Below are 18,392 nucleotides of genomic sequence, written 5' to 3' on the forward strand. Positions count from 1 at the left end.
GGACAAGAGACAGGCACCCAGAAGGAAAAGGACAGGTGGTCACGACTGAGTCCTTCAGCACTGAGTGTCCTCTGAGAGTGTGGAGGGGTGGGCCACATCGTGCAATGATCTGAATGTCAAGTTTAGGAGTTTGAACTTTAGGTGATGGAGAACACGGGGGTTGTTGTAAGAGAGGGACGAGGCCACGCAGGGATATTAATCTGGTAGCACTCTGTAAATAAAGGTTCAGACACTGACACACAGAAGCAGACATACCCTTAGGAGGTCTCACAATTCAATAATTAGCCAACCTCATCCGAAGGCAAAAGATATGACCAAACAGATCCTCAAAGAAGCTATGCAGATGGCTAATAAGCACACGAAACACTGCTCGACATCATCAGTCATGGGGCAACGAACATTTACCACCACAGTGAGATGCCCCTTCATGCCCCCGGGAACAGCTGTAACGCAAAGGACAAACGATTACTCAGGGAGGACGTGGAGAAACGGGAGCCCCCAACTGTCGCTGGCAGGAATGTAAGACGGTGCGGTCACTTTGGAAAAGAGTGTGGCAATTTCTCAAAAGAGTCAAATATGAAGTTATGGTACTCCCCATCGACTCCATAAGAATCAACCAGTGAATGCACAAGTAAGTGGAACGACAAATCGATGTTTCTCTCTCCTTCTCTCTATTTCTCTCTTCTACCCCTCCCTTCATCTCTCCCTAAAAATCAATTTAAAAATTTAAAGGCTGCAATTGAATGTGATTCTCTTTGTTAGTTTTCTAATATGAAAAGGTTCACAGGAGTTAAAGCCTCATTTAAAGACAACAATATAGATAAGTCAGGGAATTCAGGAATTACGGTGTCCACAGCAACATTCACCTGGCCACCCAACTACTACTAAATAAATGAAATTGGGCATTTACATTGCCCTTGACATTCAGCCATGTGCTAAGCAGGCACTCTATTGGTTTATAATTCCTTGCAGCCACCTGGGAGGGCGGCAGCCTCCTCACTCCCACACTGAGGAAAGCAAGTCCCAGGCTGCGTCCAGAGAAGCCCCACTGGACGACCAGCCTACTGATCAGACTCTCCGCGTGACCACAGGCAGCAGGGCGAGGTGTCACTCGCAGCGTGGCACTGAGTGCCCGAAGAAAACCAACCCCTGATCAATGCCTGCCGTGCGCCAGGTCTGCGAGTGCGCTCTTCCAAACCCCCGCCAGTGAGGACTGAGTCGCAGGCACCCAAAGGAGCCACTGCTGAAACCGGGAGCCTCAGTGTTTCCGGCGGAAGGGAAGGGCTGAAGAGAGGACACAAAGGAATACTGTGTGGCCTCAGTTCAGCTGGCCTCGGTAGGACCAGCCTCACCACCTGCCCTGAGCCACAAACACAGACTAAGAGAAAGAAAAACTCCTCCCGTGAGAAGGGCGTTCAAAGGAACGGGGAGCAGGAAGCCCCTGGAGCTCGCAGACCTGGCGCCGTGGCCTGCATACAAGGTCACCTTCCTTCACTTCCCTGGCAAGTGACAGGCACTTTCGAAAAGCCTTTACTGCAGCCACTGTAAGCAAAGCCCATCTCTCGGAGGAGCACAGGCTCAGAAACTGATGGCAGAACCCGAGGCCCTACGCCACAAATCATGTCCTGTGGCCCGTGGTCCCAAAGAAAGGAGGCCTGAGAGCAGGGCTGGCTCTGGCCTTAATTGCCGTCTTGAAGAATGTTCCTGAAGGGTAAACAGCAACACGGGGTGCAGAGCTGAGCTAAACTGAGACGTGCGGCCACCACTCCCGAGGAAAGTGAGATAACATGTGCAAACGCAGATTCAGAAGTGCGAGAGGATAAAAACACAACGGCAAGCCCGAACCCTCCAGCTCCCTACACCGAGGAGATGCGCTGTGACCCGACTCTGACACCTGGACGCCAGTTCTCCCTAATAGACCAGCGAGGGGCAGGAGGCTCCGGATCAACAGAAACTCCTGCTGCAGTGAAGCTGTTCTCAGTTCGCCCAGGCACCCACAGCCTCCCAACGTCCCTCTGGGTCTCCCACCTTACCTTCCCAACGCCCCTAATTACTGGCCATCACCCAGGCACAGTGATCTAGTTCTGCCCGAGCCTTCCATGTACAATTTCTCTTTTTGTTTGCCCTCCTGTGCCTGTGAATCGATGCCTCCTAAAGAGCTGTAAGGCCCCTGTGCAGGGCTAAGGCACAAAAGGATAAGATGCGAGACTTCTGCCCTGACCTGGTGTGGCTCAGTTCGCTGGTCATCCCACAAAGTGAAAGGCTGCCCATTCGATTCCTGGTCAGGGCACATCCCCTGGTTGTGGTTCGGTCCCTCCCCAGTCAGGGCGAGTACCAGAGGCAACCAATCAACGTTTCTCTCCCTCTCTTTCTCCCTCCCTTCCCCTCTCTCTAAAAATAAATAAGTAAACTCTTTAAAAATAACTACAGAAAAACAAGACCATTTTCACTAAGTCCATTTCTAGGGCTGAGAACAAAGACGGGAACACATGTACTGCTAGGAGGTTAAAATTAGGAGTGAGGGATGGGAATGAAAGTTGAGGAAGTGCGGGCCAGCTCCCAAGGTGACAGCGGACTGCAGACCGGGCAGACTGCGTGACCGTCTTCCTTACTCCTGAGCGCAAGTCCGTCACTGTGGAATTTTAAAGGACATCTGGACAGTCCTCTAGTCCAAGATTCATTTCTCTGCCAGCGCGTAACATCACCCTGAAGGAGGAAACCCAGGCAGGTAGTTCTGATGTTTGTGGTACTGACAATGAAAGTGATTAGAATCACCTCCCCTGCTTCTTCCGTGGGTGAGGTTAGCGCAGTTACGGCGCCCCGCCCCCCGTTACCCACGGTTTCGCTTTCTGCGGTTTCAGCTCCCGCAGTCGACCACGGTCCGAAACTACTAAATGGAAAATTTGAGGAATGAACAATTCATACGTTTCAAGTGAGCACCGTTCTGAGTAGCGTGGTGAAACCTCACGCCATCCCACTCTGTCCCGTGTGGGACACGATTGGTCCCTGTGTCAGCGTCTCCACCTTGCGTCATCTCATCACGCTGGCGCTGTCACCTCACGCCCTCGCAAGGGTGGGTGCAGCGCAATAAATATTGTAAAGGGTTATTTGAAAGCCCACATTCACATAACTTTTGTCACGGTATATTGTTACAATCATTTTATTTCAGTATTGTTGTTGTTAACTTCTCACTGTGCGGAATTTATAAATTAAACTTGATCACAGGTATGTACGTCTAGAAAAAATCACAGTATATATGGGGTTTAATACTACGTGTGGTTTCAGGCGTCCACTGGGCTATTCCACATGATTAAGGGATGGAGGGTACTATTATTTCACTTACACTGTAATAAACTGTACTCCTACCCGTAATTTCTATTCTTGTGACTAAGAGGTCACTGGAATATTCATGGTTCTAGCAAAGTGGAAATCTCCCACCCCCACAAAATAGCCAGAGGCAGGCGCTGAGCTCTGCCAACACCCCAGAGCCATCAGCAGGCAGAGAACACCATGCACCACCACCTGGCCCAGCTTCGTGAGCCAACCACGCCCCTCCCCAGCTGAGAGCTCACCGGCTCTCCCCACACAGAAACAATTCTCTCTATATATAGTGTCCACTGGAAATCAGAGCACTCGCCAACTATCAGCATTATTTCATAGCATGTAGCACCTGCCAGCCAGGGGGTTCTCTTTAGTTCCTAAAAGCCCTAGGAGGTGATCTTCCAGGTCTCCAGAGGAAGCTGCAAAGTGAACTTCAAGGGCATTCAGGAAATCTCACCACCTTGCCTGGCTTCTGCACCTGCACGGCCCAGCCCACCTGCCCATGGATTGTTCTCGGCCCCTTTCCTTTCCTTCAAGAGTATCTGCTGGCTTCCTGGAAGAGACTGGTCTGCAGCGTGAATCTCAGACATGCATGAGCGGGGCCGTGGTTCACTCTAACTCCCCTCTCGTCTCCTTCTCCCAGCAGACCTTGGACATTTGTGACTCTGAGATCTGTCAGCTGCTGATATAACAACATAAACACCGAGCAGGGCAGGCCCATCCCGTGGTGTCACAGTGACCCAAACTTGGGTGACCCTCCTGCACCGTAACAGGCCTGGCAGTCACCCTCCCCCCTCTGAGGCATATTTAAAGCTAAGTGGATCTGCTCTGGTCCGCTGTCACCATTTCCCAGTAGAAGGGAGCCAGATTCAGGAACAACAAGCTGAATGCAAATTGCTTAACGCCGGATATCTCTGAGAGCATCTCAGTATTGGCGAAAAGAATGAAGAAAACAGCAGTCTTTCTTCTTTGCCGGCTAACAGGCTGTTTCTGGGTGTCAGAGAAAACCATCCCTGGCTTTATACGCATTGGCCACAAGAAGGGAGATAAAAACAAAATACTCCGTACTGCACAGCCCACAGTCAAGGGCTAAAAGAGCCAGGATTCTAGTATACAGTTCACCCGTGTGTTCAGTTGATAAAATATTTCTACAAAACCAGCTTTTATGCTACTTTGACAACATCAATATTGGTATCTATAGTTTAAGACAAAGAAAGGTTTTAGCCAGATACTCAAGGTGGCTAAAAGCTTCAGAAAATAGAAAGAGTTTATAGTTGTGGTACCAAATGGCAACAAGAACCCCAGGCCCTTTCCTCTCACACCCCGCCCCACCGAGGGCGTCTCACGGGGACACCTGCGCCTGCTGGACGAGGCATCGCGACTCGCTGGCTCAGGAGCTTTTGTACACATGCTATCCCTCCCTGAAACAGCCTCCCTCCCAGGGGCGGGGTAAGAATTTGCAGAAGAGTTGTGAAGGTTTGTTTGGCTCGGCCATTCATTTCACTTTCATTAAAGGAGGGCGGTGATGCGGGCAGCGTTAGGTCTCAGAGTGCTGGGCCAGGGAACAGCCTGACCCCCACTGAGCACGGGAAGGTCTGCTAGCTGGACGTGCACACACGTCTTTTTCCACACCTTGACTCCTGGCTCCAGCTCCACTTTGGCACATGCAAGCACAGAAAACCAAAACTGCCCCCTCTGCTGGCCACACCTCCCCCCCACCCCTGCCCCATGGCAGCCTGTAGGTTTCAGGGCTTCCGCAGCCAGCAGTGGAACAACTAACTCCCTGATCACCTTCCTCTCCTCTCAGTGTGGTTTTCCACCCTTGCTCATGGTGCCTGGCATCCACCTTTCGGCCCACGCTTTGTACTTCACGCGGCAGTCAGCGCTGGTGCTGCCCACTGAACCTTCGCTCCCTGGACCCCCGAGCCCTTGATGTCAGCCACGTACTTGGATAATGTCCTTCAGGGACTCAGAGGTGCAACTTCTCTTTAGAGTTAAGTTACAACTGTTTGGAAATAGTTCTATTTCCTATGTCATATGAATTCCTAATTCCTAGATTAAGGTAATTTTGAAGTTTTCTGGTTAACCCTAATTATTGTAGAAATTAATTAAGTTTCTCCCTGGCTTACAACTCCAAATTCAGTGGTAACCAAAGAGTGTTGTAGAATGACCAAATTTAAAACAGAAGAAACACAGAAATAACAAGTTGCAAATCTAAGTTGTGCGAGTGGTTTTCTTATTTTAAATAAATAATTTAAATATATTAAATATCAAAATAAACTAAAATACATGTGTGTGTGTTTATTGTTTATTTAATGTGTTTATTTAGGGAAGAATTATATTCAGAATTATTATAAATTCTTGCTCTATTATTATCATGTACATAACTAGTTACTCTAAATCACCTTTTTCCTTATAACCTTATGATATTTGAAATCTGTTTTTATCAATTTGCAACAGCTTAATTGAGTCAAATCCAAACACTTCACTCTTGCCCCCATGAAGAAAAAGACAGGCTCGCCGGGACGAAAACAGCCATGTGACTGCCAAAGCAAATGCTGTAAATCACCAGGGAACAGTAAGGGAAGGAGAACGTCACCCGGGTCAGCTCTGACGGGCACACAGGCCCGGGGCGGGCTTGTACTTCCAAGAAGGGCGCAGGCCTTTTAAACCCCACCTGTAACACATGACATTATAAAAACAACATGCACGTTTCTAGAAAAAAATCAAGAAGCATTTTTTTTTAATTAAAGAGAAGAACCAAGCAAACTGCCATACACACTGCATTTCAAAGAAATGAAGTAGCCCATGTAGGAAAATTATCCTTAATAAGGGAATTCCAGCACAGAGATACAGAAGAAATGATAGAATTTTTTTAAATTGCCATCTTGCAACTCCCGATAAAAACAATGTTTATAGGCAAGTACAGGGAAAAGCTGATGGGGGGCTTTCTGTTGGCTGGGCCAGCCTGACAGCAATCGGATCTGGGCAACGAAAATGTGCCACCTCCAGAGAAGGTGACTCGCAAACATGCAAAACCAAACCTGCCCTTGAATGTGATCAAACCTCCAGATTTGAAAATTGGGCTACAGGAAATACAGGGATAGAGGAACACATCAAGTCACACCACAGAAATGCAATCGGAAAAATCCAAACTGTGGAAAATTCTATAGAAACAATGACCAAGCTTTTCAACAAATAAATGGCAAGAAGAAAAGGTTTAAAGACATGTGAACCAAATGTGATGTGGGGACCTTGTTTGGACCCTGACTGGAATAAACCAATAGTAAAAAGACATTTATGAAACACTGGAAATTTGAACAATGATCACATACAAGATGATATTAAAGAATCGTTAATTTTGTTTTAGTTACGACAGAGATTTCATGGTTGTATAGAAAAAAGAGGGGAGGGGGCCCTTATCTGTTATAGATAATAAATATCGAAGTCCTCGCAGGTAAAAGGAGGTGATGTCTGGAATCCGATCTGAAATAATCCAGTAAGGGGAGGGTGGAGGAAAGAGGGCAAGAAGTAAAGCAAGACTGCCGTTTGCTGGCGGCTTCCTTTGGGAGCCACCGCACTGGCCGCCCAGATCTAGCCCCTTTAATTTCTCATGTAGCCAGAAACCGTACTAAGCAGGCCCTGCCTCAACCCCCTTCCACTCAGATAAGAACGGTGGTCCAGACCCGAGATCACGAGAGTTCAAGAGAAATTGGGAAATCGCGGGATCGTGGTAGTCCCCTGAGAATGGGATAAGAGGGGGGATGTTCCTAGATGTCACAACCAAGGAAGAAACGCAGAGCTGTGATTGAGTTGGACACAAACACACGCAGGATCTTCTAATCTAGGTGAGTCCAAGTCGTCTCAGGAAACCTGAGGGAGGGTGGAAAAGACCTGGGTGAGGTGCTCCATGGTCCTGGTGGGTGGGGACACAGCAGGCCCTGGGATCACCCCGTATTACATTTCCTCTCTCTCTTTCACTGACCGTTCTCCTCTTCCCCGTCTTGACACTTGGATTGGCCCAGCGACAGTCCCCAGAGCGCTTCCCTTCCCTACCCCAAGCCCCTCCTCAGGCGACGGCTTGCTTCAACCATCACCTATACACTGAGTCGTCCAACCCCATCCCCCCTTGGGCTCTGGGCTGGGACAACCAACCCGAGTATGTAATTGGCTCCTCACCGTTAGCCTGTCCCCCACCACACTCCATCTACATCCCTGAACCTTAACTAAACCTTGTGGTCTTCCTTGGCGTCTCTTTTTCTCCACTCATGTCTAATCCACCAGGAAATCCTTTTGGTTCTGCCTTCCAAACGGATCCCAAATCCAACCACTTCTCCCCATATCTGCCTTCATTCACATTCTGGGTCCGGCCTACCTCTCCACCCCTAGCTCCCGCCTCTCTCTGTTCGCTTAAGCCACCACGGCCTCAGCGGCCTCCTTGCTGTCCCTCCAGGCTGCCGAACCAGAGCCCCTGATGTCGTCCCCTCTGCAGGAAACGCTCCTCCCCGACACTCCCTCATTTTCTTCAGGTCACTGTTCAAGCACCACCTCCATGGACAGGACATCCCATTTCACTCCAGCTAGAACAGTCTCCTCACTCTCGCCCCTTATCTTGCTTTGCTCTTCCTCACTGTGCATACCCCTTTGTGACACCTACACGTCTATTGGTTTAGTGCCTGGCTCCCCAACCGGACTTTAGTTCCACAGGGCAGGGACCTTGGTTTGCCTGCTGGAGCAACTGCATATCCCTGTCAGTGAGACCCCTGAGGTCACGAGTGTAAGAAAACAGCTTCCTCGTCCCCAGAAACACTACAAGGATCGGCACCCATTACATAATTTTAAAAGATTTACTTCGTAAATATTTATACTCATCACTTTGCTATATGTTGAGCACTTCCTAGTGACAGGTACCGCTTATGTCCTGGGCAGGTAGCTCTTCCTGCTCGAAGTGACCCACGAGGTAGACGTGATTCCTGCCACCGTACAGCCCGGCAACAGAAATACAGACGCAGCTACTGACTTTTCCCAGGTCGGGCGTCCCGCGCCTGGCACGCTGGCACCCGAAAGCAGGTGCGTTCTTCCCCAGAAGCCATGGTACAGAGAAAACTGTTCTAGCATGAACCTCACACCATCTCATTCTGGAACATTCTCTCCCACCCAGTCCCGGGAACCTATGAGCACAAAACCCACTGTGTGATCCTGCCACTCCCGTGAAGTGCTGGCAATCCCGCAGGCAGAGGTGCCCGCTGGCTGCTCTGACCCCTGGCACTTTGCCCGTGTTCCTGTTAACTCTGCCATGTGACGGTGGCTGTCTCACTCATCACCTCCTGCAAGTGACAACCGCTCAGAAGGGCAGTCCACCTCCTGAACTCACATTCTGCCTGCACCATTGTGCTTGGCGGGCTCCACTCCACTGCATCCAGAGCGGCGCCTTGCCTCTGTGTGGCGGGAAACAATCTGGCCAACTCAGATGCAGGGCCTCCTGGAGCTGATCCCCCCCAAACCCCGGGATGCGCTGTCACGGGCCTTCACAGAGCTCGAGTAGTCCAAGGGACACAAACTTTAAAGAATCAGTGAGATACCCTGTTTTGTCTATCAAACTGGAAAAATAAAATAAAAAAAAATACTGATGCGGGTTTGGGTTATGGGAATGACTTTCTCTGGGACAGCCTGAAGAAACATGATTCAGAACAGGCTTCAAAATAGGTCCCTAGCTCTTCAAAGGTGGCCCGATATTTCCACTTCTAAGAATGCATTCTAACCAAAAAATTATATTAAGACTTAACTACCTGGATGTTCAGAACGATTTATGAAAATAGAGAAAAACTGAAAATTATGTGAAGGACCAGAAATAAGGAACTAGGCAAACAAATGAAGGTCCCTCCCAACCAATTAGATATTGTCCAGTGATAAAGATTTGTATGCCAGGTGAATACACACCAACATGGGAAGATGGTGCAGGGTGGCGTCAAGTGCAGATTACATGCTGGCACATAGAGCGTGAACCTGTAACGGACGCGTGTCTACGTCCTTCTCCTCCCCAGCAGCACCCTGCCTTCTCGCTGGAGTGTGTTCCCATCCCGGGGGGATATAGCTGGTGGTTGGAGGCGCCCTAGGACAATTCCCGCCTTCCACGAGGATGCCTAGGAGCAGCGCCCTCCTCGGCCCCCGGGCTGTCTCTCTCAAACCCAGGACTCCGACCAAGCCCGTGCAAAGCCACCCGCAGCGGCAGCCAGTGGCCCTTGGCAGGTTGTGCCAGTTACGAGATGGTTGCCGTCTTGCTTCCTCCCTCTTTGCCCCCAGAAGCCTGCTTGGCTCCTGTCTGCCCAGAGCCTGGCCCCTGGCTCCCGTGGGCTCTGTGAGCACCCCTTCCTCAGCCAAGTCACCTCCAGTGCACCCCCTTTCGCTTCTGTTAAGCAGGCTTGTCTCTGTCCTTACAGTTGAGACCCCCAATCAGTCAATTCCACAGCGATATTTTAAAGTTATATAAAGATACATATTCATGGGTTTTCTCTTCTTTTTTGCTTACTGGTGTTTTCCAATTTGCCTTATGGCTATATATTGCTTTAAAAATACTGTAATTACTTTTTGTAATATTTTACATTTTACATTGTTTTCCCAAAAGGCCCTTTCCTCTGCAGATTCTCTAAACCTGTCATCTTGAATGTGAGATAATTCATTAAGGCACAGGAAGAAAATTAAACTTTCTATTTTAATGCATGTGTTGTTGGCAAAGTTAGCCTCGGCTCTTGCCAATAGCAACACGGGTGGACACTGACACAGTCACTGGACGCAGGTGTCGGCCAGCCACGAGTCAGGAGGGCAGGCAGGTGTCCCAAGGGCAGCGCGCAGGTGCCTTCACTCCCACGCACACTCTCACCTTGCTCGGTGTCGTCACTAAACTGACGGGTGCCCTGTTAAGTGGAGGGGCCCCACAGACGCCATCTAGTTTTAAGGAAGCTAGTCCTCATAACCAGATAAGGGGCTTTAAAACTTCCCACACAGTAACTCGAAGATAATGCTAATACTCTGAGCAGACGTGAGAGCCAGGACAACGGCGGAGCCAACCACTCCACTCCCCGAGCTCTTTGTCGGCCACGGTACAAGGTAAAAACGACGGCAGTCGGACACGAGTTGATGCGAAGTAACGAAAAAATGGTGTGAGTTACCAAGAACACTAGCTTTACCTTTCCTAGCACGAGCAAGGCACTTTGCCTAAGCGAACACCATGCCTGGAGCTGGTAACAAGGCTAGGGGTGCAGCCAATGCAGCCAGCAAGCCCTTTAGAAACCAAGCATTCAGAACACAGAAACAAGCCTCGACACCTTTTAAGCTGTTCTAAAAGTCAGGCAATACTTTAATACCTTATAAATTTATACTTTATAAAGTATAAATATACTTTATATTTACCATACTTTAATAAATTCCATAAGCTCGGTGATAAACGGCTGGAAGCCTTGTTCAAGATTTCTCACTGCAGAGTTGGAGACTCCCGGAGGAACTACCGAGACACCCGGCACTTTGCAGAGCTGCTCACGTAAAACTGCGTCCTGGGTTTCAGAACGCGCTAGTCTACCTACCTCCTCTCTGAGTAGCTAGAGTGCCTGAAAACTTCAACTTTGCGAATTTCAAAACTAAATAATAATAATGATTTTTAAAAACACAATTTCCTCAAATCAATAAGAGGGTTTTTTCCCCCAGTGGCTAAGGTGAATAATTCATGCTGCTCTTAAAACACTATGAACTGATAGCAATTAAAAGGAAGAAGAAGAAAGAGGAGGGAGGAGGGGAGGGGAGGGGGAGGAGGAGGAGGGGAGGAAGAAGAAAGATGCAGCAATCCCATTGCCAGGTGTACATCCAAAAGCAGGGTCTGAAAGACATATTTGCACACTCATGTTCACAGTAGCATTATTCACAATAGCCAAGAGGTACACGCAAATCAAATGGATGGATGAATACACAAAATGTGGCCCAAACAGCAGTGGAATGTTACTCAGCCTTTGCAAGGGAGGAAGTCCTGCCGCAGGCCACAGGACGGGCGAACCTTGAAGACACTACACCCAGGGAAACAAGCCGATCACTGCATGCGTCCCCGCACATGAGCCACCTAGAGCAGTCATCTCATAAGGGCAGAAGGCAGAAAGGTGGTTACCAGGAGCAGGGGGCAGGGGGGAAGGGGACTGGTTCAGTGGGAACGGCATTTGAAAACGGCTAACATGAAAAACTTTATGCTACGTGTTTTACCACAATTTCTTACAAAACACAAGCACCTCCTAATCTCACTCTCTAGAAATAGACTTTACAGTTCATAATTAATAGCACCACAAGAGCAAATCTCGTACCTCTCCACCAGAGCCCCAGGTGGCTCACCACCCTCATTCCAAAGATTAATTAAACCTTTGCCTACCTACTCCGCCTCCCTCTGACTGCCCATGCCCAGACAGCGAGTCTTGTCTGTCTCTGTCTGTCCCCTCCTCCCTCTCCCCAGCCCCTTTTCCCTCCTCCTCACCTCTCCCTTCTTCCTCCCTCCTTACCTAGCTGGTTTCCTATAAATAATCACTTGTGTGAAAGAATTTTCACTTTTATCATCTTGTTTAGTTTCCACACCAGCCCTGTGAGGGGAGGTGTTCTTTCCACCTGACAAATGAGGCCGCAGAGACTCGGCATTATTTCATTCCGCGCCGGTCACCTGCCCATAAGTGGCAGAGCCCAGCTCCAAATCCCGCACTGCCCCCACATAACACTGACGCAGACAGCGGCTCTTACATGGTGGTGTGCATAAGACTCCCCCAAGGATGACTGTTAAAAGTGTGGGTTCTGGGGATTGCTCTAGGGCCTGGAATCTGGAATTTTAGCAAGCACCCCTGCCCAGGTGCTTCCGAAGCAGGTGATTGGTACACGTGCTGCAGAAACGGGCAGGCCCGGGAGCCAGGCACCATGCCCAGCTAGCAGTGGGGCCTGAGTGACCCGAGGCTCTCTGCTGATGTAAGCTGCCCAGAAGGGGCAACGCGGTGACGCTGACCTTCTACAAGGAACTGGCTGTATAAACACAGGACTCTCATCTGGCAGCTGTTACCCAGAGGGAAAGGAAGGAAAGCAGGAAGGAAGGAGAGAAAGGCCTCACCGCATTCCATTCCCCAGAAGACAGTCCTGCCGGGGAACGACTCCACCAGCCTGCCCTCTCGCACGTTCTTTGTCCCTGAGCGTTTGGTCCTTGGACATCTGGCGCATGCAAAGGGGACTAAATCTGCACTGCTTCTGGAAGGGGGGAGGAGGACTAAAGTTGGGCCAGAGAGAGGAGCAAGGAGGGAAGCGCCTGACCCAGAGTGACTCACAGGCAAAGCAGGGATGGGGCGAGGATCTCCTGGCTTCTGGGCCTGCGCTCCAGGCCTGGAGTCACGCGGCTTCCCCAACCCAGAGGTGTGTGGACCAGCTGTCTTTCCACCAGGCTGGCTCTGCAGAAGCTGGAGCCCCAAGGAGAAGAGAACTTTCTGCACAAGAGACTAAGCAATCCTCTTGCCAGGAAGGCGCCACTGTGATTTAATCAGAACTTGAGAGCTAAATAGGTGAGGGAATGGGGCAAGATATGAACTGAAATGGACTGAGCATACAGACGATTCTCTTTGCAAATATGCTACATATACTCTGCACCTGGGAGGTAAAATGAGATTTCTGTGGGACACCTGTGTTGTACTTTGATGGCTTTTTTAAAAAACCAACAAATTTGTGCTAAAGATAAAAAATGAATCGTATTCCACAAAACTAACTCTTGCGACTACTAAAGAGGAAGAACTTCCTTGAGCTAGGGTGTGAAGTTTGACATCAGTCAGAACTTTTGAAAGAATTCTAGAAGGTGAGACTTGGGGGTACCCAATCCTGAGGCATCCTTCCCTCATGAGAGCCTCTCCTAGTAAGAACATGATGTCACCATTTGATCACAGAGAGACTGGGACAATTCCTTGGCAGAACTAGGGTTATGCGGGGTAACGGGCTTGCAGAAAGTAGCTCCAAGCTGTCTTGTACTCCAAACAAGTCCAGGCCTGGGTTCGCACATTAGGCACCAGCACACGCTTTAACGCTACGTGTCGGTGCTGGCTGCCGCCGCCCGATGATGTGCCCCTGGGTGTACTTCCACTGTCAAGGCTATGTCATGTCTCCGCCACCCTCCTTGCCGCCTGTGGTAAACAGCCCGTCTGTTAACGCTGACGGTCAACCACACCCCCTTCCTCATCCTGCTCCGCCCCAGGCCTGGAGGCACATGGATCGTGCTCTCCTCTGGGTGAGCTCAAGCACCCGGGGAGTGAGCGGCACATCAGTCCTCCACTCAGGGTTGACCCTGGCACAACCTTAGGGAACTAGTGAAGGAAGCGATGCCTCCCGTTGCTGCACTCATGCGGTCACTTTGCATAAAACCTTCCACAAGTGATGATTCTTCACCATCCTTTTTATTCAGAGTTGTTTAATGAAACAACCACACATTAATCATCTAAACGGAGACACTCCTAAAGGGAGATCCATTAATTATGCTGGGACCACAAGCAACAAATGTAGGCTGGGACTCCCCTGGGTAAACCGGGACCTGTGTCACTCCACTCATGAAGTGGGTGAGTTGAATAAAGACACATGAGGCCCAGCTGACCCCAGGTGACATAAAACATGACCAAAAAACAACTTTGTGGGAAGCCACTGAGACTTGGGGGTTGTTTGTCATCACCCATGACGTAGAAAAAGCTGACAGGCACGCCCCCTAACAGCTGAGGGACTTCCTTGTCAGCAGCTCTGTGAGACGCCGGGCAAAACGGCCCCACGTCTCTGGGAGGTGGTCAGGGTTAGTGAGCGAATCCATGCCAGGCGCTTAGAGCTAGTCGGGCACGGAGCGGACGGCCCCCAGCTGTTAGCTGCCCTCGCTGTTCACAGCAGTGACATAGGAGAATAAAAGAGCATTTCCAAGAACACAGTGAAGTCAAATTTCAAGCAGGACCCCACCCCTGCTCCTGCCACCCAAGCTGTCGCCCTTTCAGAGGTACAGAGGCTGTCGTCCCCTTTCTCTGTCTGTTAGCCCACTCCTCCCTATATCTGTCCCCAGTCCCTGGACTCCACACACCACCATTACAACTGCTTTCTCGTGGATTCCTTGACTCCCTTGACCTTGGTCCCTCCCATCGCACCAGACAGTAAAACCTTAACCCTGAATCAATGCCACAATCCACCACTTTTGCTCCTGATCTGGTGACTGAACGAAATCCCGCAGGATTTCTTTAACATCTTTACATGGCCTCTTTCTCCCATTTCCCACAAGAGATATTTCCAACTTTTTCCTTTCTCCTCAAGCTCTGTAACCTACTACACCAAGTCAAGAGGATACGCAGCCGTATGTCCACAGCAGCATTATTTACGGTAGCTGAGATCTGGAAACAGCCGAGTGCCCAACAGTAGATGAGAGGATAAAGAGGCTGTGGTGCATTTACACAGTGGAACACTACTGAGCTGTAAAAAAGAAGGAAATCTTACCTTTTGCAACAGCATGGATAGACCTGGAGATTACTATACTAAGTGAAATAAGCCAATCAAAGAAATACAAATACCATATGATCTCACTTGTATGTGGCATCTGAAGAACAAAGTGAACTAACGAAATAGAGACAGAGACACGGATGCGTGGACTAGACTGACAGCTGTCGGAGGGGAGGGAGGACTAGATGAAAGAAGGGGAAGGGATCAGCCACAGAACTGATATGCACTAGGTAGGGACTTCAGAAGTTGGCCCACCACTCCGACTTTCCCCAAAGCCCATCCCTTTTCGGCTCTGGAAGCTGGCCGCTGCCACCTCCTGAGGGTGCTCGGCATCTCTGCTGATCCTCGGCCCTTTGATAGAAACGTGCTCACGTATGTCCTGCTTTCCAAAATAACGCCCTCCACCTGCTCTTTCTCTGGCCCATGTCTCGTCTCTCCATGGCCGTCACCTGTCCTCTGTGGCCTACTTTCTCACACCCCACCGAACTCTGCACCCAGCCACTTCACTGAGTCTCCTCCTGCAGAACTCTTCACTGCTAAAACAAACGGACTTTGTTTCCACCTTTAACTGACCTCACCTGTCTGTGACATCACATGGTTGGCTACTGCCCCCTTCTCATGATCCTCGCCGACCCTGGTGTCCCAGAGGTTCCTCCCCTGTGTCCCCTGCTCTCACGCTCCTCCTTCCCAGTCTCTGTGGGCTCCTCTTCTGCCCTCCCTTAAATGTCATCTTCCCCGGGGTTCAGTTGACCCTCTTTTCTTTAAGGCATTAAGTACCGAGAACTCCCAAACCCCCATCTCCAGCCAGATGTCCCTCCTGTTAATCCCCGGTTATTGGATGTCTCCCCAGAGTGTCTCACCGGTCCTCAATCCCAACATGTCCACAGCCAGACTCATCATTTTGCCTACCAACCCCGGCTGGCTTCTTGGATTCCTTACCTGAGTGAGCGGTGCTATAGGTCACCCACTGTCCAAGCCAGAGACCTGGGACCCGTGCCTGACCTTTCCCATCCACCTCCTCCTGCCAACTAAGAGCCTGCCACCAGGTCTCCCTACTTTTAGTGTTGACTCTCCACAACTGTTTTTTTGTGCTACTGACAAATGATCTTTCTTTCTCTACGATCTTCAGAAGAAAGTCCTACTCTAACACTAAAGCCTTAACTGCATACCTAACCTAACATCCTTAATGGTGCACTTCCTATTCCACCTCTCTCCCACATCCTTCAAACCTCCTGGACCCCAGACAACTGAACTACCTTCCATTCCCGGATCGCCCCATGTTTCATGACACCTCTGGGCGTTTGGTGCTCGCTGGCCCCCCGCTGAAATGCCCTGTGTCCTGCAGCCCTTTAGTAAGTAGCTGGTCTTCAAGTCCGGTGTTAGCTGCTCTGGGAAGCCCTCCCTACACACAGCACTCCGCTGTCTCCTAGTAAGCTCCCTGCCAGGCTGAGTCAGCCGCCCCTCTCAGGCACGTCTACGGCGCCCTGCGTGTGCCCTTCTGCAAATTGGCTGCTGACTGGCTGGCTGAACTGTGACCTCACTAAACTGTGACTTCTGTTAGTTAGGGACTGATTCCCCTTGCAACTCTAGTTGTGACTCATGATCCAGCAACACTCGGTAAAGGTTTCATGAATGGATGGACGGTAACAAAGAGCCTCAGGTAGCAGCCTCCTCTCTTGGGGGCCAAACTACCTGCCTCGGAGGCAGAATCACAGGCAACATTAAATGTTTATCTGCACACACACACGTAGTGGTGAAACGTCTTTAAATAGAGATGCCTGTGTGTGTGTGTGTGTCTGTAAAAGCATATACAGATTTCAGAAGATTGTTTTTCCTTCACCTTATTTTCCCTGTTGCCTGTAATCCCCGCCTTTTTCCACTGAGATTCCTTGCGCTCAGGTAGCTTCATCCTGCTCTTTCACAGCTGTACCTCCTGCACGACCTAAGGTTTCTCAGTACCCTTACCCGTACTCAGGACAACATTCTTATGACAGGTATTCTGAATAGACCAGAATGCCAAAGATCAGAAGATAACTAACTGCCCCTTCTTCACGTCACCAATTTCTAGTCAGCCGTCTTTTCTCTAGAGTCGATTATCTCAACTCCTTTAGCTAGCAAATTAAATGTTTACACGAAGTTATTATCATTTCCAATGAGATTTGTAACTGGCACTCACTAGGAATTGATTATTAATATTCATTTTAATAACTCTCTTCCACATTCAGATTGAAGTGTTTAATGTTGTCTTCTTTATGTCTTAAATAATACTTTTAACTTTTTATTTATTGATTTCAGAGAGAGAGAGAGAAACATCGATCTGTAGTTCCACTTACTCATGTATTCCTGGGTTGCTTCTTGTACGTGCCCTGCCCAGGGACGGAACCTGCGACCTTGGCATATTGGGATGACGCTCTAAGCAACTGAGCTACCCGACCAGGGCTGATGTTGTTCTAAAAAGAAGCTTTCACCACATTGCTACTTGTTTTCAACCTGTGGTCATTCAGCCCCCTCCCAAGACCCTTATATGCCAGGCCTGGGGTCATTCTAGTCATTTTTCATTTTGTCAGCTTAATTAATTTGGGGGTAACCTAGGTTTTATTATAGTAAATTAACAAAAATCCATGGATAATATTAAAATGTATTAAGAAAAGTTTTAAAATAATTAGTAATTTGTCATTCCACAAGGCAAAACATATCAAATAAACTTGTTTTAGATTGTTACGATCATCTTTTAAAGAACAAAATACCTTGAAATAGTTGTCATGAGGCATTAATTAGCATATGTAGGAACTGGAAGGTAAAATGTGAAATTAACAAGGACAAGCAATTTTCAAAATGACTCTTTCCATTAGAAGCTCAGTCTTCAGAGTGTTTAATTTTCATCTACCACCATCATTGTGACGTAGTCCTTGTAATGAATGGCGTTCGATTCTGGGTGAATTGCAGCAGACAGCATTTCCTCCATTTCCTCCTGAGAAAAGGGCTCACCTGGGAGGACAAGCGGGGAAACTCGTCATTTCCAATCTTCGATTCTTTTCTTTCTCTTTCCACTCTCCAGCTGAACTGTCATGGGGCCCCACGGGCCCCCGCCGTGTCACCAGTTCCTCCCCTGGTCCCCAGGCCAGCACACCGGGACAGTCCCAGGGTTCAAAGGGCACACTGCTGCACCGCTGGCAGACCTGGGACTCCCTGGTCCCCAGGCCAGCACACCGGGACAGTCCCAGGGTTCAAAGGGCACGCTGCTGCACCGCTGGCAGACCTGGGACTGTTTTACTCTCAGACATCGTAGCCCAAGCAGCCCACAGAATTGATCACTGCAGCTAAAACTGCAGAGGACACAAAGACACCATAAACACACACCATGGTTGTTTATTTACTTAAATTAAAACTATTGAGGTTGCCAAAAAATCAACCCAAAGTCTCAGTTTTACAGAGTCTCATCATTATATTTAGTTTGTGTATGAAGAGAAGATTAAACGGTTGCTATGTAAAATTGCTGAAGAGCAGATAGCAGCGACTTGAAACCCTAACGATTACATCTCTGAATATCCCCTAAC

At 49.2% G+C, this 18,392-nt stretch overlaps 2 protein-coding genes across 8 annotated transcripts in view; both read right to left on the reverse strand.

Moving 5' to 3' along the window:
* The window catches only part of KIF26B (kinesin family member 26B), a 397,293-nt gene extending 379,623 nt beyond the window's left edge, over positions 1–17,670 (reverse strand). Inside the window, exon 1 of the mRNA XM_053912426.1 lies at positions 17,583–17,670. Coding sequence (XP_053768401.1) covers positions 17,583–17,606 — 24 coding nt within the window. The 5' untranslated portion in view covers positions 17,607–17,670. The remainder of the gene's footprint in view (positions 1–17,582) is intronic.
* The window catches only part of EFCAB2 (EF-hand calcium binding domain 2), a 51,104-nt gene continuing 48,646 nt past the window's right edge, over positions 15,935–18,392 (reverse strand). For all 7 annotated transcript variants that reach the window (XM_053912427.2, XM_053912429.2, XM_053912430.2 and 4 more), the window contains one exon: positions 15,935–17,823. In XM_053912427.2, coding sequence (XP_053768402.1) covers positions 17,708–17,823 — 116 coding nt within the window. In that variant the 3' untranslated portion in view covers positions 15,935–17,707. The remainder of the gene's footprint in view (positions 17,824–18,392) is intronic.

This window comes from Desmodus rotundus, chromosome 10, assembly GCF_022682495.2.
Source record: "Desmodus rotundus isolate HL8 chromosome 10, HLdesRot8A.1, whole genome shotgun sequence".
NCBI lineage: Eukaryota > Metazoa > Chordata > Mammalia > Chiroptera > Phyllostomidae > Desmodus > Desmodus rotundus.